At 43.9% G+C, this 22,687-nt stretch overlaps 2 protein-coding genes across 2 annotated transcripts in view; one reads left to right on the top strand and one right to left on the bottom strand.

Moving 5' to 3' along the window:
• Nucleotides 1-22,687, bottom strand: part of LOC144083589 (uncharacterized) — a 44,423-nt gene that overhangs the window by 17,277 nt on the left and 4,459 nt on the right. Inside the window, exons 3-5 of the transcript XR_013303583.1 lie at nt 11,117-11,214; nt 5,944-6,027; nt 1,479-1,555 (exon numbers count right to left, since the gene is read on the bottom strand). The gene's annotated coding sequence lies outside the window, so the exon portion shown is untranslated. The remainder of the gene's footprint in view (nt 1-1,478; nt 1,556-5,943; nt 6,028-11,116; nt 11,215-22,687) is intronic.
• On the top strand, nt 1,526-4,674 carry foxa3 (forkhead box A3). The gene is made up of 2 exons (XM_077611565.1): nt 1,526-1,829; nt 3,428-4,674. The coding sequence occupies exons 1-2, from the start codon at nt 1,758-1,760 to the stop codon at nt 4,652-4,654; spliced, it is 1,299 nt and encodes a 432-aa protein (XP_077467691.1). The 5' UTR covers nt 1,526-1,757; the 3' UTR covers nt 4,655-4,674.

The raw sequence follows: 22,687 nt of genomic DNA, 5'->3' as shown, positions 1-22,687 counted from the left end.
CTCCGTCTGATGACGTCACTAACCGGATTAACAGACTTAATTGCATCATTACTTGGTGTCCCCTTGATCCAGCCACAAGTTTCTTGATGCCAGGTGCGCGTGCGTGCCCCCCCTCGCCTTCCTGTTGTACCCTAATCCCCCCCACCGTCACCCCCCGACCGACGACCTCCCGCATGCGCGCATTACACCACCATTGAGACAGCTGCCATTCACATGCACACGCAGCGTCTTGTGTATTCCACGTGAACACGCATACGTGACGTCACCCATCTTAAGTGATGACTTTACGTCCCAGTTAAAAAAAAACAAAAAACAAAAACTCAAGTCAAAGCCATGAAGTTTTGCTGTGTCGTTTTTTTTAGGCTGAAAAGTTTCCTCTCGCGAGGTGTTAAAGGGAGGTGACAGCCGCGGGAATTAACGACTTTCACGCCGCCCCCTTGCAAATCCCCTCGGGCCACAAACTGACGGACCTCCGCCCCAAAAAAAACTCCAGCGACGTGCTTACTTATGGGTAAAACTGGGAAGTATTAACTCATTGGCTGACAACCATCGAAGGTAATATAGAATAACCAGGATGACTTAATTATTATTGCTTTTAAAGCAAATTTTACATTGACCAGTCATTTTAGCAGCCTAAGGAAACACATCGACAACTTTCCTACTGTTCTAGAACAAGAAAAAAACATTTTTTTGTAATGAATAAAAATATTCTCTGGTCTTTTATCTATTTCATGAATCAAGAGTTTGGCTGCCATTAACGGCGATAAACGTCCAATATTGTTGGACTGGGAGGGGCTGATAGTGATCGTATATTATCATATTGTTATTATTTATTCATTATGCTTACAATTGATAATAATGCGAATTAAACATAAAAAAGTGAGGTATTCTATTCCATGGTTAGAATGTTAGACCCTCTTAACTTTCGCATTTGTCCATTTGAAAATATCTTCTTGCTCATGAATTTATTTTTAAATATTCAAAAATACATGAACAATATGATGAGGAAGTTCAAAGTTAGTTTTATAAATATGATTGCATCTTTAAAAAATAAATAAATGGATGTCCAATCCATTGTAAGTGGTAGGGTGGCAGCGAATGAACGAACGTCACTGCCAATGGCATCATAAATGTTAACAATGAACATATGCCAGTCATTTTTTTAATTGTACAAAAATATTTTCACGAAAATAGGAAAAAAATACCCCCCATATTTCTTCATTTTAATCAACTAAACTGCTTATCCCACTCCAAACGGATTAGCCGTCTATGAGCGTCAATGGCACTGAAACATGGTAGGCCGCCCGCCAGTCCAACCGGGCCAATAAACAGCACGCCAGGGGGCCACATTGGCCCTTTTTCCCTTTTTTCCCCAGAATGGGAGCCTCCTTCCTGACATATTGAAATTTAGCGACGGGGTGGAGGTGGAGGAGCCTGGGTGGCGAATTTCGACCAGGGGGCGTGGCTTCAGCGCTTACCTTATAAAGCAGTCCGATTGGCTTTTTTCCTCAGCCCGTCCTGCGACCTCCATCCCTCCGTTTGAGGGTCTCCACGTCTGCAAAAGAGAAAAAAAACAAGTGGAAAACGATGGCCACGTGAACTTGTTGCGACTTTGTTCAAGTTTTTTTTTTTGTTTACGTGGAGGATCCTTTTTTTTTACGCCCTTAAAGGATTATAACTTTGGGAGGAAAGGGAGGAGGGGGGAGTGTCAAGGTGCGACAGCTCATCCGGTTCCTCTCAAGGTTTTCTTTGTGGGGATGTTGAGCTCGGTGAAGATGGAAGCCCACGACATACCGGAGTGGAATACTTTTTACAGCGAGGCCAGCGAGGTAAGCCGAGGCTACCATTAAATTGAAAAAACCCCGAAATAAAATACTTCAATAAATCTATTCGCACTATATTTTCGTTTAAGAAATTAACCTAGAAAACACCAGTTAAAGAAAGGTCAAAAAGTAAATTAAAAATTGCTGAATATATTTGACAAGTACAAAAAAAACGCTTAAATTGAACAAGGCTATTCAGTTTACTAATGAAATAAGTATCGATTTGAAGGCCTATCACCAAAAAAAGATCATTGACATGCTTAAACACATTTTAAAAGTACATAACAATACGTTGACATTTTTAAATACATTCTAAAAACATTTTTAAGCTTAAAATAAGCACGAAAAGTGTATATTTACAAGCTTATGCCTGTAAATGGTATTAAAACAATAAAATATGTATTTTATATTTTCTTTTTTATCAAAAAAAGACGAATGAACAGCAATAACATCTAGTTATAATACATTTATACTGCTAAAACGAATGTATTCATTGAGCACACATGTCCACATAATTAACTTCTATTTTCTCCAATAATACAAAAGTTCATATTTTAACTTGATACTTTTCAGAACGAAAAAAAAGTGAAGCAATTGATCTCGCTTGATGGCGTCATTCTAATTGGCAAACGAGTCCCAATATCCATTTAAACAATGCGTTCGGTGTTAATGGAATTTAAAATTAATGTCATCAAGCGCTGATGAAATTAACACGTTGCTCAAAAGTGCGACAATTCCCTCCAACTTTCAACATTCTTCGTTCTTTGGACCTTGCTCTTTTTTTCTAAGCAAATGAAATAGGGAAAGAAAAAGAAAAAGAAAAAAAAGATTGGTCGTTTTTCCGCGGGAGCCGAAATGAAAAAAGGGCCTTGCTGACGCGCTTTTGCGCACTTTGACGTTCACGCGTGAGTGCGAAATCCGTGCGCACTGAGAGCTTCATTGTGCATTCAGCAAAAAAAAAGAAGAAAAAAATGGAAGACGACGCTGGCTAAAAGCTTCCTTTCAATTAAAAGCAAAAAAATAAACTTCATCCGTTTGAATTTTCAGCTTTCACTGCCACAGACGCTGATAGACGTCTAATTTTGCCTCGCTGTTAGTAAAAAAAAAAGTTGGACGTCCGCCAACGTCAATAGCAGCCGACGAGTAACAAAAAAAAACTGTACATTTCAAACCGACTAGGGATGAGATTTAATGCAAACGGATTGGACGTCCATCGATGTCAATGGCGCATTGTAAAAATGACAGGAAATGAACCACAAAAAATGTAAAATACACATAAGGACAATAGTGCAAATACTGTACATTAGTAAGATAGTGAAATCAAGGCAGGAAAAATGATATTTGTTAATATTGCTATCTATATGTTTAATCGGTCTTAAAGGAGACATTGCCTTTTTTTCTCCTCTCAAATTGGGGTTAAGCACAGGTTACGAAAAGTTTACTATCCAGTGGCAAACATGCTAGGCTAGGCTATTGGTCAGCAGTCAGCACGCTCGACCGCCCGCAAAACATGTGATTCCTTTCACGGTAGCTGATGACGGTCAGTTAGACACGGCCAACGAGCTAACGCTAAGACAACGTTGTTTTTGTTGTTGTTGTGGCAGATGTACTCGTCGCCCGGCGGCATGAACGGCGCCCTGGCGTCGGTGGGCTCCATGGGCCCCATCAACAGCTACATCAACCTGAACCCGGCGGGCGGCGGCCTGAACATGGCCTACCCCGGCTCGGGCCTCAGCCCGTCCCCGCTGACCTCCATGAGCTCGGGCGCGGCGGCCCACATGCCGCTCTCCCCGGTGGCGCCCGCCCTGGGCTCGGGTTCGCTGAGCCAGCTGGGGCCCTCGTCGGCGGCGGGCTCGCTGTCGCACTACGGCAACATGGGCCAGTCGGTGAGCCAGCTGGCCTACCCGTCGGCGGGCGGCCCCCTGAGCCGCGGAGGGCCCAAGGAGATCCCGCCCAAGCCGTACCGGCGCTCGCTGACCCACGCCAAGCCGCCCTACTCGTACATCTCGCTGATCACCATGGCCATCCAGCAGAGCGGCAGCAAGATGCTGACCCTCAACGAGATCTACCAGTGGATCATGGACTTGTTCCCGTACTACCGGGAGAACCAGCAGCGCTGGCAGAACTCCATCCGCCACTCGCTGTCCTTCAACGACTGCTTCGTCAAGGTGGCCCGCTCGCCCGACAAGCCGGGCAAGGGCTCCTATTGGACGCTGCACCCGCAGTCGGGCAACATGTTCGAGAACGGCTGCTACCTGCGGCGCCAGAAACGATTCAAGATCGACGACAAGCTGGCCAAGAAGGCGGGCAAAGACGGTGGCAAGAGGGGGGACGCGGCGGCGGGCGAACGCAGCCCGGCGGGCGGCGCCGGCGCCTCGGACGAGGCCGACTCGGCCCACTCGGACAACTCCCACCCGGGTTCCTCCGACGACCAGTCGCTTTCCCGCGGGCCCGCCGGCAACTCCCTGCTGGCGGCGCTGGACTGCCCGGCGCCGGCCACGTCGTCGGCCTCCGTCTTCCACTCCCAGTCGGCCCACCTCCTCCCCGGCGCCATGGTCCAGCAGCACATGGAGCTGCCCAACGACGCCCTCAAGTCCCTGGACCCCCACTACAACTTCAACCACCCCTTTTCCATCACCAACCTGATGTCCAACGAGCAGAAGATGGACCTGAAGTCCTACCAGGACCAGGTGATGGCCTACAACAGCTACGCCGCCGCCGGCTCCCCCGTGGCCGCCAAGCAGATCTACGACAGCCCCGGACCGGTCGCCATGGACTCCGGCGCTTACTACCAGACTCTTTACAGCCGTTCCGTGCTCAACGCCTCCTAATGTGAAATAGGTTCAGACTCAAAAACAGGGGGGCCACCTCTGGACCACCGTTGGCAGTCGTTGGTTTACCGCGCTCAATAAATCAAGTTCCACTTGAAGGTTCCGCGTACTAGCGCGAACTTTGCTCCAACCAGTCCCCGCCCGGTAGAACAGCGATGTCCTACCACCACAGTTTTCAAACAGCTATCGACGAATATCTTTTCCATATTTTGTCGGTTTTGTCCCGTTACTTACTCGTGGTTCACGGACTAAGGCCTATAAAACCAAGGGTTTCAGACAGAGACAGTACTAGTAGGTGGATCTTGATCTCAATTGAAAGGATCTGGAATAAATGCGTTAAAGGCTTTGCTGACCACATTTTAAAAAAAAAAAATTTTTTTTGAAGGAGCACATTTTTATTTTTATTTTTCCCCCTTATGGAGACTCTCTGGTTACACACGATGAAGTTGACAATGATGAAGATGGACTTTGTACAAAATGTAAATAGCGGCAATGTGCGCGCGAGTGCATGACGGTGTCAAAGGGGTATTTGCATTTATTTATGAAGGGGGAAATTTTTTTAATATATCTTACATTCTGCTTTGTCCAAACAGTTACAAAAAGGTGTGCGCTTCAGGTGTTACTTTCACGTTTTACGATTCATGTTACAAAAAACATTTCCGTGGGCATCGCGTGACTCTTGAGGGTTATTCTGGAATGACGGTTGTCCTAGAATACAGGTGGTGTGAGAAAAGGAATGTTTTATTTTGAAGGGGGGGGTCATGGAATGTGGTCAAAATGGGAGACCATTCTGGAATATAAACATATTTAAGACGCAGAAAGGTTCTGGGAGGGGAGATATCTAGAAGAGAATGTGTTACGTAATACTATTCCGGAATAGATGACTTCTCTGGAAAAAGGAAAGGTAGGCGACAGAATTTTGGGGTAGAGTGTGCTATGCTAAGGGTATATTAAGGTTCGAGAATAGAGGACGATTCAGGAATGGTGATTTTGATGGCAAATATGGAATTGGGAAGATCTGGAATAGGATGTTAACTTTTGGAAATATGGTCAAATGATGTTCTGGAATAAATGTCGGGACAAGAGAAGGATCTAGAGTAGGTAGGTAGTGATGTTCCATATATGATCAATGGAAGGGTCGCATGGTGGTGGAACGGGAATGCTCTCCAATTGGAATAATAAATACATTGGTGGTTTGGGATTGGTTTATTCTGGAAGGCACGAATGAACTGTGGTCAAGACTTTGAAAAGCAATATTCCGTCTTTTCGTTTCCCTTTTTGTTACGTACCTGTTCGAGTTGCCGGACTCGGTCGGACCGGACCGTCCATCGGCGAGTGTGTGAGGCGTGCGCGTGGGTGCGTGAAGTCAGTTACTAAAAAACACAGAAAAGGAGAAGGAATGAGAGAGACAGAGAGATGCACTATGGGAGATTTACATACAGTACTTTGCACTATGGAGCTCCCACTAGCCAGGTGGGCTGATAGTGTGCACGAGTGTGTGTGTGCGAGTGCGAGTGCGTGTGTGTGTGTGTGTGTGTTACCATTGCCAGTGGGGGTGGTCACCGAGTTTGAAGCCAAACGGTCACATTGCGGTCCAAAAGTGCCTTTCCACATGATCACTTATCAATAAATTGGAGGATGATAAACATGGAGGTCACATGGTGGAAGAGAAAATGTCGCATGTCGCTTCTTGTTTTTTCTGTTTTTGTTTTTTTTGCAACTGCGTGTCCTTATAATATATTCTTCCCTTTTCTTCTTAATGTGATGGCCAGCATTTATGTTTCTTAATAATAATAAAAAAGGTTCAAATGGGACAAAAGATGTATTTGTGTCTTTTTTGGAAAATGGGTTTAAATCTGCTCATAATATATCCTAAAATACAAATATTTCTGTACTTGCATTCTATTGCGAAACATGGTATTCATCCTGGCTATAGCATATTGTTCAATTTAAAAAAAAGTAAATTGTGTGCATACCAGCATTAAGAATCCTGTTCAATAAAATAAATAAACAAAAGATGCATTTCATCAATAAGTGGAGTAATATGAAAATAATAGTGTTTTCTGGAAATGGTGAACTCGCCGTCAGTAATTTTCAAACGCTAGAAATAATTCAACCAATCAAATGAGAGTATTTCAGATTGTCCCGCCTACTTTGTTATGATATGCACTCTTTAGGGCCAAATAATCTGCCAAAATACGATTTATCAAAGGTCAAATATAGCATTTTTTCTGGGTAAAACGTTTTTAAAAAGCCAAAAGACAAAGGCACTAATGACAACACAAAAATGGAGGTTGAATTAGTATAACGTTTCCGTCATTTATGAGAACTATTTGGGCCGAGAGAAAAAAACGACGATTTTGAGCCAAAAGTCTGCACATTTTGCAAGTATCGGTCGGAGTGGCACGTGAGCGATGGCCGCCGCGGTGGTCAAAAGGCATCTCGCTTTTCTTGTTGAGACAGCTCGGGGCCAAATGGACGCGGCGTGCGGCAGACTAAACATGGCCGCCTCACGCTGAGAGCCTCAAAGGGCCGCGGTGGCGAGGAGCGTGGCTCATGACCCCGCGTCGACCCCGCTACCGAGCCAACAAAGACGGCGGGCCGGGCCGGGGGTCGGGGGGGGCTTGAACGCTGTCGATTCGTCAACGGCGGCGGTGGCAGCGACTCATCGCCAATTATTTGGCGGACGACATCAAAGCGGCGGTAAGAGCGGATGCTCTTTTCTTTTTTTAAGTCACTGGCCGCCGTTGACGACCATAGACGTCCAATTATGTTTCGGAGCCACTAACCATGCTATATATAAATAATAATATATAATAAAGCATAAAATGATGATACATACGAAAAAAAGAAATGAGATTAAACCATAAAAAGGCGAAAAATAAACATGGAAAGAAATACATTTATAAATGGAGTTAAATATATATTTTTTAAGTATTGATCTCGTATTAGTTTAGACTATGAATGAATGTGAAATTAAAAGAACATGATATATTTGAAAATGTGGTAACTGATGTGGAGGGCAATAAATCAACGGATTATTTAATAAAAGTAAAAATTCTAAAGTAAGAAGGCTAAAACAAAAAAAAGAGTGGAAAAAATTGCAAAACTAAATATAGAAATTGAGTTAAATTAAAATTATCAGTGTGCGAACATGACAATACTAATGGAAACGATAACCTCCCACTCCAGATGGATTAGACGTCTACTGTTGTCAATGGCGGCCAAGAATTTTAAAGGAACTGTTTTCCCAACAGGAAAGAAAAAAAAATAGACGAGTCCTGAGGCCAAAGTGAAAGTTTTGCATATTCCCTGCTAAGAGGAATAAGACGACAAGCAAGACAGGTCACGATGGGGCGGAGCCAAGCGCAAAAGTGACACTTTTGCCATCCTGTTGAAGCCCCGGGACACAACCGACGACTCAACCGAAAGCAGACGCGCCAAAACCAGACCTCAACACCATCGAGTAAAAGATACCCCCCCCCCCCCCCCCCCCCCCAACCAAAAAAATCAAGAAACAAAGAAAATGGACCATTTGGCCATTTAGAGTCATAAATATAAAAAAAACAGCACAAGAAGCGTGCATGTGCCTGCAGGTGTGTGTGTACGTGCGTGCGTGTGTGTCCGTGTGTGTGTGTTTTCAGGCGCTAGGATGCAAATGAAGCGGTGCATCCTGGATCCTGTTAGGTGGATGCTGTGTTTACTCTGCTTATTGCCTGCGGGGAAGGAGGAAAGGAAAGGAGCACTTACTGTACTGTTCTGCCTGTGGACATGTGCTCCTTTTATTCGCAGGTGACATCGTGTGACACACACACACAAGTCGTGTGCTATGGGTTATATTCGAACATGGATATACTCTATGTTCACACCCACACAAAGTAGTAGAACAAAAAAATGACTTTTTTAGAATCTTAATATCTACTGATTTTTCAGAGCAAAATTTTGTATGTTTCGACCACAGGTGTCAAAAGCAAAGCCCAAGGGACCAAATTGTGACCCGCAAAAGTACAAGAATAAGGATTACCATATTATTCTGTTTAATAAACCCCCCCGTTTTAATATACCTGGGTATATTAAACAGCAGGGGTATATAAAATGGCGCACCAACGGGAAGGTACGATCCACCACGTACTCTTTATGCCGTGACGCGGTGCATCAACGTTTTGCAGACTAAAACTACTTACTGCTCAGGTTAAAACTACTTACTGCTGAATAAAGTCTGACTTGGAATTTTAATGAACTTTAGTATCTATAATTATGCCCCCATGAACACCATACAAATCTTGCCAAAAAAGCCGAGTTGCTGTTTAATATACCTGGGTATATTAAACGGCAGGGGTATATTAAATGGCGCACAAACGGGAGGCTCAAAAAAGCAAAAATCATTTAATACACCCGGGTATATTAAACAGCAAAATATGGTACTTTTAAATATAACATGCATAAAAAAAAATTAAGGAAACTAAACTTCACTTCATGGCAGCCCGGTGTAAAAGTGGTTAGAACGTGTGCATCGCAGTTCTGGGAGGGTTTAATCCCGTGCGTGGGTTTTCTCCGGGTATTCCGGTTTCGCTCCCACATCCCCGAAACATGCGTGCTAGCCTAGTTAAAGACTGCAACTCATGTGTGAAAGAACAGTCGTTCATTGGCTGCCACCCTCCCACTTGAAACGGATTGGACGTGTCTATTCCCACCAATGGAAGCCCAAAACTGAAATTAAACTTAATCTGCATCCAAACGTAACGACTTCAGTGGTTTTTGACTGCGATCCCAACTGATGAAAACACTAGAGAGCCCAGAGTTAATCATTACCGAGCGACTAAATCAGCCCCCAATGGTGACTAATACCCAATAAACGTTAAGATGTCGCAACGCAACCTTCGTTTTGCCACTTGACGTACGACGGCGTGTCACGAAAACGGTGACTTAGCAACAGGAAGTTGATTTACGACGTAAAGTTTAATAAATTAAAAAAAAAAGGCGGCAGACGACGAATACGCGCGCACGCGGGCAGTTAGTGTGTCAGTCAGACGTCCAGATAAAAGTTTAGACTTTGTCCCGTCGGGCAAAGAGAGGACTGATAAAAATAAAAAAAAGAACATTCTGGAGACACACACAATAGAGTGATTACATTATACACCCTAGATGTGTGAGTATACAATATAGATGGATTAGAAGGGGAAAGGTGACAAAATGGCGTCTTTAGGATCCTACTTAATCCTGGTCTCAATTGAGTAGGATGTGGAAAGAAGCGCCATTCCGTCTTCTTCTGTGGTTTTGATCGTATACGGCGGGGTGGCGTCGTTTTTTTCTTTCTTTTCTTCCTCCCGCAACTTCCCGTTGCCGCTGACCCACTTTCCCTCCCAGAATCATTAAACATTTTTGCTCTTATCGGCCTTCCTGGACTGTTATGACGGCACACCTGCACACCCAATTGCTCAAATATATTGCATATTTTGTCCTGGCGTGCATGACATTTTCTGTACGTTTGAAATATGCGCCTTTAACTCATTGACTGCCACTAACATCAATTCACGAGTACCAATTTCTCTAAAAATGAACTTTTTTTTTTACATTGACCGTATGCTAATTTGGGCACATTAGCCCTTTCAACGCTGAAAATTGAGAAAAACATCAGCAGCCTTTGACATTATTTTCTAAGATAATAAGGAAATGGCTTATTTTGAATGTTTTACAGGCTAGCTAGCAGCCTCACTTGTTAAAATTCAAACGGTTTATTTTTTCGGGGCGCTCGGAAACAACCTACTAGTAACAGCGTTCCATTACTTAACAACATCACCGTGTTTAGCGCACTTTTATTATACATTTTCAAATAGCTAGCTAGTGACCAGCTAGCAATAGCTGAGAAATTGAGTTATTTACAGGTACATGCCAACTTATTGTTAGGCGAAGACCCCGAGTACCACTACAAAAGAACAATTTAACGTTAAAAACGTCGGTTGTTCATAGGTTAGCACTGACACACGGCTAAGTTTTTTTGTTTGGCTATCGTTTTGGAGGCTCAGTAAAAATCTTTGCCCGCTTACACAAGAACAATTTAAGGCGAGCCAATATTGGCAAAAACAAAAAACAAACGTCCATAACATGCTACAACCACATTGTTTTGCTAGGTATAACAGGCGTTAGCCCAGTTCACAAGGACTATCAGGCTAAGCTAGCATGACAAGGTCTTTTTGTTTTGCTGGGTCTAGCGCTAACAGCCATTAGCCTACTTCACAAGTACTATCAGGCTAAGCTAGCATGACAAGTTTTTTTTAATATTTTTCTTATTTCCCACTTTTAACTAATTTTTGGAGTTAAGAACTTTTTGGGTGACAGTGAATGTTCAAAGATATGTAGGTTTGTTTCTCTTACATTTTAAGAAATGAGGGGGACAGAATTTTACAATGAAATATACTTTCATTATACTGTTAAAGTTTTTCTGTGTGCAAAAGAGCTAACCTGTCGTGCCAGTCCATGTCGGCCCGTGTTCTGCTGATGTCTCGGAGATGTTTGTTCAAGCGTCACACAGGAGATGTCAAGGCAAATATCCTCGGGAACTGAAAGAATAAAAAAAGCATTTCACGAGGCTGAAAACGACCAACATATTTTTTTTACACGACGGCGCGTAAGCCGCTGAAAATGGCCGAAAATGCATTAAAATCAAATAACAGTCCATGCCAGTGAGTTTGGGATATTTACATCTGCGTTGCCAGCTTCCCCTCTTTGGTTTTCTCATATTTTTTGTGCGAGAAATACGGTGCCATTACTTTATTTTTATCCGATTTCTATGCGCCGAACAATTGTGCAATTAAATGTTTCTATTGGTGTGCGCGTGCGTGTGTGTAAGGAAGCTTCACGAGTGTGACTTTGCAAATATGACGACAACACAGATTAGTTAGCTGCAAATATTTGACGCAAATCAGATAATTTGTGTTGTTTGAGCGCCGAACAGACAAACTCTGATTGTTTAATACGACCGACCGCAACGACGCGTACCGTAGCGCCATTCGGCGATTTCGGTCACCCCTTCAAAATGGCGGCTGACGTGTTTGTGTGACAGTCTGGGATATTTTCTTTTGCGGTTAAGCGGCTTGGGGGGAAAACGCACCCAGGCACGGCGCCGTGAAGTTATCTTATCGTTCGTCACAGGTGTGTGGGCCCTGCCCATTATTGTACGAAGGCAGGTAGGCGTATCATAAAATGGTTGTGAATTCTAATCGCAATTTATCACACTTAAGAAAGACCGACAGTCTCAGGGACTGTTTAAATAAATTTAAATAAATTGTTTTCTTATATTTTTGCTCCTTTTTCGCAAAAGATTGTGTAACAAATTGCGCTAATTTAATGTAAAGTACGCCTCTACTTACAAAAAAACGTCATTTCGTAAGTAGGGGTACCACCGTACTTTTTTATCGTAAAACATGCTAGGTCATTTTTCCCCCCGAACGTTGCTACGAAGCGACAATTTGGATGATGACGAACCAATGAACTGGGATGTGACTTTTGCGACCAGAGGAAGTGACTGGGAGGACTTAAGAAAGTGATGATAGCTCTGCATGTGAACTTGAAAATAATTTATGAGCAGCAGTAAGCAGCTAGCATGCTAGCGTCACACCAGGAGGAGGTGGTAAGCAGAGGCGGTCACACCGGCGTGACAACACACTTCATTAACAGGGAGTGTGTGTACAGCTGGATACACGAAACACACACACACACACGTACACACACATACATACACAATGGAGCAGTTCATCAGCTGTCAGATTGATCGCATCCAATGCACAATAAAAAAAAATCTCTCCCACCTGCTTACTTTAAACTGTACATGGTGTCCCCGAAAAATGGACATCATTTTAAGTAAATATTTTGGAACTATTGAGGCTAGCTCAATTGACAGTAATATACTTGTGGGGCAAAATGGCCGTCAAAACATCACACAATCCTTTTCGTCATTCTTGATGTATGTAAACGAAAACATTTAAACGGGGAACTAAATTTAGGATTGGACGTCTAGCGCTGTCGATGGCAACGGTTTGTCTGATGACTGACAGCTGCATTCTTCCAGACCACCCCTCTCATCCCGACAGGAATTCCATTCTCACTTTCACCCCTCTGTGACTTGATGTCGTTTGCCCGCCGCCTGCAATAGCGGGACCCCCAGCCTTCCCCAATTAACACACACACACACACACACACACACACAAATGCACGGACACACACACACAGAGCGGCCACCAGCTGTGCCAGATTAGCAGGCCTCCGCCCAGGCCATTAAGAGGGCCACTTTGAAATTAGCACTCACACACCACGAGGATGTGACACCGTTCGTGCACCCCCAAAAGTTCAAAATGTCCTTCGCGCCGAGTGGCGGGCAGTCCGCCGAGATGAGTGACGGCCGAGGAGGGTGGGACGATGAAGCCGGCGAGCCAGAGGGAGGGCATGAACGAATGAATGCTGCTGTGTCTTGACTATGTGTGTGTGCGCGCGTTACACTCGAGTACACTAGCGCTTCTTATTTCCAGGAGGAAACACACACACACACACCGTTTGCCTCTTCAAGTGATAAGATTTCCACCACCACCCCAAAAACGATACTCATATCGATAGCGACACAGCATTAAAGTGAAGTCATCGATATCAAGAAATAATAGGCCGAAAAGATCTACTTAGATCTACTTTTCCCAACGCTGGTGGCCTGACCTAAGATGGCCGCCAACAAGGTCCACGGCGTAAAAACCGGAGCACTTGTCGACCTTCCCGAGATTTTTGGAAGCTCTCAATGGCAGACGGAGTTCAAAAAATAAAATAAATGATGGTCTTCCGGCCAAGATTTTACCCCCGCCGGCGGCCATCTTGATTGTTCTCCGCGCCCCGATGTTTTTATCCCTACCTGAGCTAAATATTCCAACTGTGACCCCAACTAGAACGCCCCCCCCCATTCGCTCTCGCTAGCGCCTGTCAAAATAAACACGTTGCCAGCTCGTTTAGCCTGTGTGTGAGTATTTATAACGCGCGGCGAGGTATCTGACATAAGCGGCGTGGCGGGCCTTCCCGGCAGATAGCGCCGCCGCCGCCACCGCCGCGCCGCCGGGGGGAACTTTCCTGGCTCGGGGAAGCCTCGGGACAATCCGGCCTTTCATGGGGGATGCCGACGCGGGCCCGGGGAATGTCTCTCCCTCGCCGCTCCCTCTCTCTCTGCCTCGCTACCGCCGCACCCCCACCTCAAATTAAGACGTCCTCCTTCCCCGCCGTTCTCATCGCCAACGCTGAAGAGATTTTTGGAAGCAAAAAATATCGCATTTCCACAGGGGGGAAAAAAATTCAACTTAGAGCCCTTTCACACATGTTTTGGTGGCTTTTTTAAAAAAACAAATTGACTGTTTTAATGGTTTTATATTGTATTTATGTGCTATTAAATTTAAATAACAGTGCCTACCCAAGAGCTTTGTCGTGCCTCTTAATTGGCAACGACGTCCAAATTAAAATCTTAAAAACTAATTTAAAAACGGAGAGGTTACTGGCAAATAGTTGATGCTTTTTTTTTAAAAAAAAAAAGAGTAAAAATATATTAGTTTTTAGTTGTCATTTAAAAAAAAAAAACTGGAAAAATTACATATGCTCAAGTTTTTTAAAATAATTTAATAAAGGTAATCAGTAAATATACTGCTGCATTTATTTTTAAAATGTGTAAATATGTTATTCAAAAATAGAAAAATTGTCTTTTTAAAAGTTTACTGAAATTGTATTCATGTATTCTTTTAAAAAGGGAGAGAATAGGGAGAGATAGCTAGCACGAGATATACACACAAAAAGCCATCGAGTCGGCGGCCATCTTAAAACAGTGAATTTTGGCAAAATTTGGACAGATTTTCCAACGATTTAGTTCAAAACAAACCATATTAAAATGCCTATGATTCAGGCTGCATGTTTAAAAAAAAGAATTAAAAATGACCATCTATAAAAAAATATTGCGACTAACGAGGGAACGTTTTCTTCTTCAAAACTGCACTGAAACCCTTTGAATGCTTTAATGAGCAGCCAACCACATGCTACCAACCCTCCCACTTTAAATGAATCGAAGGTCTGAGGCAGAGCAAAAGGCGCTGAACCTCGGTCACGCACGACTGTTAAACAGCCTCAAACGAATCCGAGTTCGATGCCGAACTTCCCGGACGAGTCCTGTGAGAAAGCGTCCATATGAATATTCCTCTTGTGCATCACGTTAAAGCAGGCTTGCCGCCGTCCGCTGCTTCAAAACATTCCTTCATCCGCCAGTTCCCCCCCCCTTAATCTCGCCGAGCTGCCCGCTAGCCAACGGGCCCCCAAGTCCAACTCCACAAAGCCACCTTTTAAGCGCGTTTAAAATTAGAAGGTCCCGCCGTAGTAGCGAGGAAGGGAAAGAGACTCTCTATTCGCGACGGCTCTTGGAAGATGCTCGGCTCTTCCCGTCAGGACGCCGAGCGGCGCTATTCAAAGGCTCGCGCCGGGCAGGGAATCGGGTAGGGATCCGATCCACCTGGGACGAGGAAAATAGCCACTGTCCCAAAAAGTTGAATTTGGCGGAAGATTTTGAAAATGTTGCTCTGTTTGTCGACCGGATAGCAACATGATTGAGATACGTTCCTGCCATGGCGCTTTAAGCATCCAGAAATTGCACCCAAGGATGAACGTGATGTACACCGAGGTCCAAAAGGATATCTTGATTTTTCAAGAGGTATGCACAAAACTAAATTTCCAATTGTTGGCATTATTTTTGACCAAAACGTTTAAGAGGAAGTGAGCGGTTTTCCCCACGAGTTTGAAATGGACATCCACGTGATCAAAGTCCAATCGCCGACTTTGGGAATTTTGATTTTTGATCATCAAACGAACGACGAACAAGTAGAATGGGCCATAAATGAAGGATATACCGAACCATATTGCAATGTGAATGGGCGCCGTCCCATCATCCCAAAAGCAAACACGAGTCGTTCCCGTTGAACACTTGGATGGAAAACAAGACAAAGTGAAGGAGGGAACAGAGCCGCTGGATGTGAGCAAACACGACTGGTCGGACGGGTCGGTCGCCGCACGGAACATTTCATGGAAGCCGCAGGAAAGTTACCGGGAAGGATGGGTGGGACAAGATGGGATGGGATGGGCTGGGACACACTTTTTCCTCCACCCGAACAATCATGGATATCGGCCTACGAAGCCATACATTATTCCAAATAGACAAAAAAATACATACTTGTTTTCATAACAACACGTCAACACTGGTGATTAAACATTAGTGTCAAGAGGTCAAAGGTCAGAGGACACCGTGCCGTGTGACGAAGCAATACTTTGTTCGGATGCCAATCGTTTACCAGGCGAGACAACACGATTGGACGCGCACAACAACAAACTATTTCCTTAAGTGCACCAATGAAAACAAAGGGACCGCACACACAAATATACGTAAAACTGCAAGTTCTTTTACACACACATACACACACACACTTCCACTTGTTCCCTACTTTTGGCCAGGAATAGTAAAATAAACATAAAAATGTTAGCCGAAAGGAAAAAGGTGAGCGACCGTAGTAAAGCAAAGCAAACCTGACGTGACCCCCAAAGAAAGCAAAACAACAACATTTGGGACTTTCGATAGGGTTCTAGTTTAGACCCGCATTGGATCCAGTTGGCATGAATGCGGCCCACCAACCCAACGGAATTGGACACCCCTAATTTAAACCAATAGAGGAGCAAAAGCGTGTTCACGTGTCAGTAATGTGCCCGTTTTTTGTTATGTTTTCATCGATTACGACGAAGCAGGAACAAAAACACCAGGTGGGCCGTCGCTTTTGGAGGGGAAAAAAGCGCTGAACAGAGCGGGTCCAGTTAGCGTGGCTCCGTCCTCTGTCGGTTTCCTTCAAAACATCCGCCGCCGCATGAATTAAAACGTTTTATTTCGCCAGCGGCCGCCGCTGGACGGCCCCTCCCGTTCTGCTTCTCGTCGCCGGGCAAAAAAAAAAAGATCTTTGGAGGCTTTTTGCTGAGCCCTGTGGCTCTTTTGCTCCCTCAAACGGGCACGAAAAGTTGTCCAAGAATGAATAAGTGTGGTTGAAGCAACTTAAAAAAAAATCTTACAGCGACAAAATGGCTGTTTGAAGTCGTTGGCTGCCTGCGATTGGATGTCCAATTCGTTTTGACTGGAATGACATTTAAATAATTTACTGGCAACTAGCTAATTATTTCATAAATATTTTGATCATCAATTAATCAATTAGTTAGTTTTTAGTCAATTAGTTAATTTTTTTCTTTAACTAAGGTGCTATGAAATGGTGACTGTTAAAAAAAAGACTGCGATAATTTGAATTTTAAATGGAAAAAACAATATATTATTCCACCTATAATCATTATAGGTGGAATAACATGTTTAAAATTAAATTATCGCAGTCATTTTTTAACATAGTCACCATTTCATAGCACTTTAGTTAAAGAAAAAAATTATAGTATAATGTCTCCACCCAAAATAGCGCATCAAGGAACACCCAATTTTTTTTCCAATTCTGGTTGTGACATCACAACCAGAATTGATGATAATTTGTCGCTTTCTCGTGCTGCGCTAGCTAATAAATATCGTATCGACCGATAAAGGAACAAGAGAATACAATTTTTTTTAAATAATTTTGCAGCCAAATTCTACTTTTCAAAACAAGCCCACATGGGTGGATATCAAATCCAGCAAAAATGGATGTTGTTCTAACCCGACGAGGCTTCACCGGGCGACGAATTTGCGGGCTAAAAATACGGTTTCCTCTCTCGAGTTGAGACGCTTCATCCCCGCAAACACACAGCACCCTCACAAGGCTGCAATTAAAGCACCTTTAATTTTAGTCTCATCCGGCACAAAGGTAGCAGTGTTGGCCCGAAAGGGACGGAACACAGCGAGGTATTGATGCCCACGCCCGCGGTCTCTTCTGGAGGGAAGTCAGCGAGAAGAAGACCAAGAAGAAGCGGGCAAAAAGTATTTAAAAAAAAAAAATGGACGCATCCACTCAAGATGAAATTCCTCATTTCATGTCTCCAAAAAGAGACTTTTTTTTCAAATTAAGGTGGGACAGAAAGAACATTCGTTCGCTGCCACCCACCTACTTCAAATGGATTGGACGTCCTCTAAGAGGACACTCACTGAAAAAGCACGATTGGACGCCTGCTCGGGGGGCAAATTTTTGACAGTATGATGTCAACAATTTTCAAAACTTCTAAAAATCTCTCCAATACTGTACACAGAGGAGGCGAGGATGTTTTTTTTGTGTTTTTTTCCGGCTCCGCCCCCAGTTTCTGTTCATTGTTGCCGCTTCAGGTGCCGCGTTAATGGTTAACGGCGGCTGGGCGGCGTCCGCCAAAGAGGAACGCTGACATTTGGCCGCCATTATTCACGGCGGCTTTTGTTCCCGCCGCAGCCGGGAGTGTTTGCGCTGGGATGAATGGGATTGGGTGTGGAAGGCGGCCATGTTGGGGGGGCATGGTTTTTTTGCCAGGTGAACAAGTCACGGGGTTAAAGTGTGAGACCACTTTTGAGGGGAGGATAAGGCGCACAAAGGCCTCGTGTTTTTTTTTTATCTCCCACTTTTAATCTCGGACGCTTTTGCCCGCTTTCCAGCAGTTTGAGTCGGACGTACACGGGTGGGCGGCCATGTTTGCGCCGTGTGTTTGCACAATATGGTGACAGGGAGGAGCCCACTCGCTGGAGGGATGCTCAGCCCCCGCCAACCTCTCGCGGAAGGAGGGTCCGTAAAACTATTGTTTGATCTGTCGCGGTCGCCCAAGGCTTTACTTCCATTGACAGCACGTGATGTCCAATCTGTAGGGACTGGGAGGAGCTCGGACCCTTCATTCGTGGCAACCGTCCCGTTCCCGATCGAAGGGCTACGCAGAGTGGGACATGCAAAGTCCACGTTAAAGTAGTCCGCCTTTTCGGCCGAGTTCATCTGGGATGGTCTGATAGGCCAAAACCAAAAATATAAAGCACATGTGTCAAAGTGGCGGCCTGGGGGCCAAATATGGCCCGCCGCATCATTTTGTGTGGCCAGGGAAAGTAAATCATGAGTGCCGACTTTCTGTTTTAGGATCAAATTAAAATGAAGAGTATAGATGTATATAAAATTTCCTGATTTTCCCCCTTTTAAATCAATAATTGTCATTTTTTAATCCATTTTTTCTGTGTTTTTAGTTCAAAAATCATTTGGTAAAATCTAAAAATATATATTAAAAAAGCTAAAATAAATATTGTTTTAGATCTATAAAAAACTGAATATTCAGGGCTTTTAATCCAGTTATTTTAATCCATTTATAAAAACAAAATCTAAATAATATATCTAAAATGGTCCAGCCCACGTGAAATCAAGTAGATGTTAAAGCGGCCCGCGAACCAACCCGAGTCTGACACCCTTGATATAGAGAATGCAATTAATCTCACACCATAAATGGCCTTTGACCCCTAACCATTGCCCAGAAGAAGTTTTTTTTTTTTACAAAAACAGGAGACAAAAACTGTGGCGGAAAAACTACTCGGGACTAAGTGGCCGCACGCCAAGTGTTGCGTGTTGGCGCGTGCACACGGGTTGTGTGGGGGGTTTGGGGGGGTCTATACACCTTATATCCCTGCATACACACAAAGTGGAGTGTGAGAACAATGGGCGGCTTTGAGGAGGAGATGGGCCGCCTCCATTGTCTGTTCTGTTTACTCACAGACTCACCTGGCACTGAGCTAATAGCGCCGGCCGGCTCTATCTAGCAGTGCACGGGGAACGCTAACCCGCGTAAATACACCAGTCTGCTCACCTGAACAAAAGTTAAATCTACCAGTGCCTTGTAAATCTAATGAATTGGAGGAATTGATCATTTTCTGTCCTAAAAAGCTACATTCATATTGATTTGAAAGTATTTTAGACTACGATCAAGTAACAGTTGATAGAAAACGGTAAAAAAAACAAATCTTCAGAGATCGAAAGTTGCCATTTTAAGAAATGATTAAATCATAATACTGATAAAAAATATATAAAAATTGTCATTTGAGAAGCTAAACTCTGAGAATTTTTTGGGAGACTCTTCCTCTTTCAACTGAAGTTTAAACCATGTTTGCCAGCCCTCCCGCTTCATTTGGATTGGACGTCTACTACCGATGAACTCATCTAAATCCACCGACGTACGCGATTGGACGTCTGTCACGGCGCCGAAAGAGTTCTAATGCCTTCTTTTTGGGGAATGGGTTAAATTTAGAGTCATTAATGGATCATATCTAACGCATTCAAGCCCCGCCCCCTAGATAAAAACCCTGCACGTGTGTTTGAGTGTGTGCGGGTGTAGTCGCACCTGGGTGTCCCGGGAGATTGCGGCGTCGGTAGAGGGGGTGAAGTTGGGGGGGGTGTGGGAAAGGGAGGAGGTAAAGGGGTGAGGGGGTGGGGGGGTTCTTTCAGGTTTTTTACTACTGTGCAAACACACACACACACACACAGTTGATAGGTTTGATGGGATCAGTTGGGAGCCTCGCGCTGACCCTGCCTCGACCACGCCCTTGTTTAATCCAGATGGGTGTGTGTGTGTGTCGTCAGGATCGTTACAAGAGAACACACACACACGCACACACACACGCACACACACACGCACACACACACGCACACACACACGCACTTTGCAAAATGTGAACATTTGTCCTGCAGATGTGAACATTGGAGCATTTTTTTCTTCTTTTTTTTTCTTTGCAAAATGTAAACTAGGCCACATGGCATCCGATAAGGCCGAGCATACCTGCCGCATTAATGATTACTCCAGCGCTTTTATTTTCATATTTTTGTTCAGGCGCTAAGCAGAGTGCCTCTCCAAGCTCGACTCTAGTGATTTTAAACACACTTGAGTGGGTGCTAATGGAGTCAAAGGGCGAGGGCGGGGGCCGCAGGGTCTTTATCCAGGGCGGCATCAAGTCTGGGGGAGACGCACGCCCGACTAGGCGCTGGTGGACGCCCGACTGGGCGGAGGAGAATTGTTTGGCCGCTATTGGTCAGTGGAGTGAGCTCAAACCAGGGGGCCAGTTGGTTGGTTTCAAATGGATTGGACGTCTAGAGCCGTGAATGGCACCGAAAGATGAGTCGGTCCTCGCAGTTTTATCCTTTTTAAGCATTTTTAATTTGAAATAAGTCAATATTGATTGTTTTCATCCATTATTTATTTATTTTTAATTGTAAGAAGCAAACTACAACTGTCAATATTTCTGGGTATTAAATCATTATTTTCTCCATCAGTTTTTAAAAAGTTTATGATTTGCATACTTTGATACTTTTGAGCAAGGGTGTCAGACTCGGGTTGGTTCGCGGGCCGCATTAACGTCAACTCGGTTTCATGTGGGCCGGACCATTTTAGATATAATATTTAGATTTTTGTTTTTATAAATGGATTGAAAGAACTGGATTAAAAGCCCTGAATATTCAGATTTTTTATAGATCTAAAACAATGTTTATTTTAGCTTTTTTATATATTTTTAGATTTTACAAAATGATTTTTGAACTAAAAACAGAAAAAAATGGATTAAAAAATTACAATTATTGATTTTAAAGGGGGAAAATCAGGAAATTTTATATAAATCTATACTCTTCATTTTAATTTGATCCTAAAACAGAAAGTCGGCACTCATGATTTACTTTCTCGGGCCGCACAAAATGATGCGGCGGGCCAGATTTGGCCCCCGGGCCGCCACTTTGACACCTGTGCTTTTGATTATCGGTTTGATGAATAAACTCAATGGCTGATATTAATAGCCGCCATTTTAGCTCTGGATCGTTTTTGCAGCACCTTCGCAAAAGGCCTCATCGCGCAAAGTCAGTTGGGTTTTAGCGCAGGAAATTCAAGAATCCCATCTGGCACGTGTCGACCCCCCAAAAACGACGCCAGCCATTTTATTTTACCCTCATTCGTCCCATTTCCGGCCATCTTACCCACAAAGTCGGCGGTCTACACACGTCCCCGAAAGACGAGACAAGATGGAAGGCGCTAGCTAGCACTGCGGTTCGATGAGTGACCTCCTGGTTGTCTGGGCTTGATAAAGGAAGTCCTGGTTAATGAGTAATGAGGCCGGCGCTAAAGGGGGGGGCGGATAGAAGAGGGTGGGGGGGTTTCGGCCGGGACGGCGCGCTGATAAGAAGGGACGATAGAGTGACTTTTAAAGGGGGGGCGGCGGCGGCGGCAGTGGGAAAGGCAGTAAAACGTGGCCTGACGTTAGCGCATCCACGCGTACGTCAGCCGCTAGCAAAGGGGAAGAAAGCGACGGGAAAAGATGGAAAGACATCGAGTGAGGGTGACAGGAAAGGGCTGCGTGATTGATGGCCATGGACAGAATAACAAACAATTGGGGCCGTCGTGTAAAGATTATATGCCAAAACTGCACGATTTGCTTCTTTTTTTATATGAGGGGGGCAAATGTGACCGTGGAACAAGTTTTTGCAGTTCCCTTTTTTTAAGTCAAGGTGTGGCGTGTAATATTCTATCATGGGCAATTTACCAAAAAAAAACGATATAGATCAGGGGTGTCAAACTCGGGTTGGTTCGCGGGCCGCATTAACGGCAATGCCGTTTCATGTGGGCCGGACTATTTTAGATATGATATTTAGATATTTTTTTTTAAATTGGATTAAAAGAACTGGATCAAAAGCCCTAAATAGTCCGTTTTTATAGATTTAAAGCAATGTTTATTTGAGCTTTTTTTTCTTAGTAATGGAAAATTTCTTTTAATCAAGTTTTTCATTTCAAATGGAAACAAAATATATTTTTTAATGATGTTCAGTATTAAAGTGGAAAACGGAAAATATCTATATTTATTTTTAGATCTTACAAAATGCGCTTTGAACTAAAAATTGGAGTGAAAATATTGCAATGACTGATTTAAAAAAGGGAAAATCAGGAAATGTAATGTACATCATCTATAATCATTTTAATTTGATCCTAAAACAGAAAGTCGGCACTCATGATTTACTTTCTTGGGCTGCACAAAATGATGCGGCGGGCCAGATT

Source organism: Stigmatopora argus, chromosome 10 (genome assembly GCF_051989625.1).
Source record: "Stigmatopora argus isolate UIUO_Sarg chromosome 10, RoL_Sarg_1.0, whole genome shotgun sequence".
NCBI lineage: Eukaryota > Metazoa > Chordata > Actinopteri > Syngnathiformes > Syngnathidae > Stigmatopora > Stigmatopora argus.
Note: the sequence above shows the minus strand (reverse complement) of the source record. Positions and strands in the feature narration are given on the sequence as shown.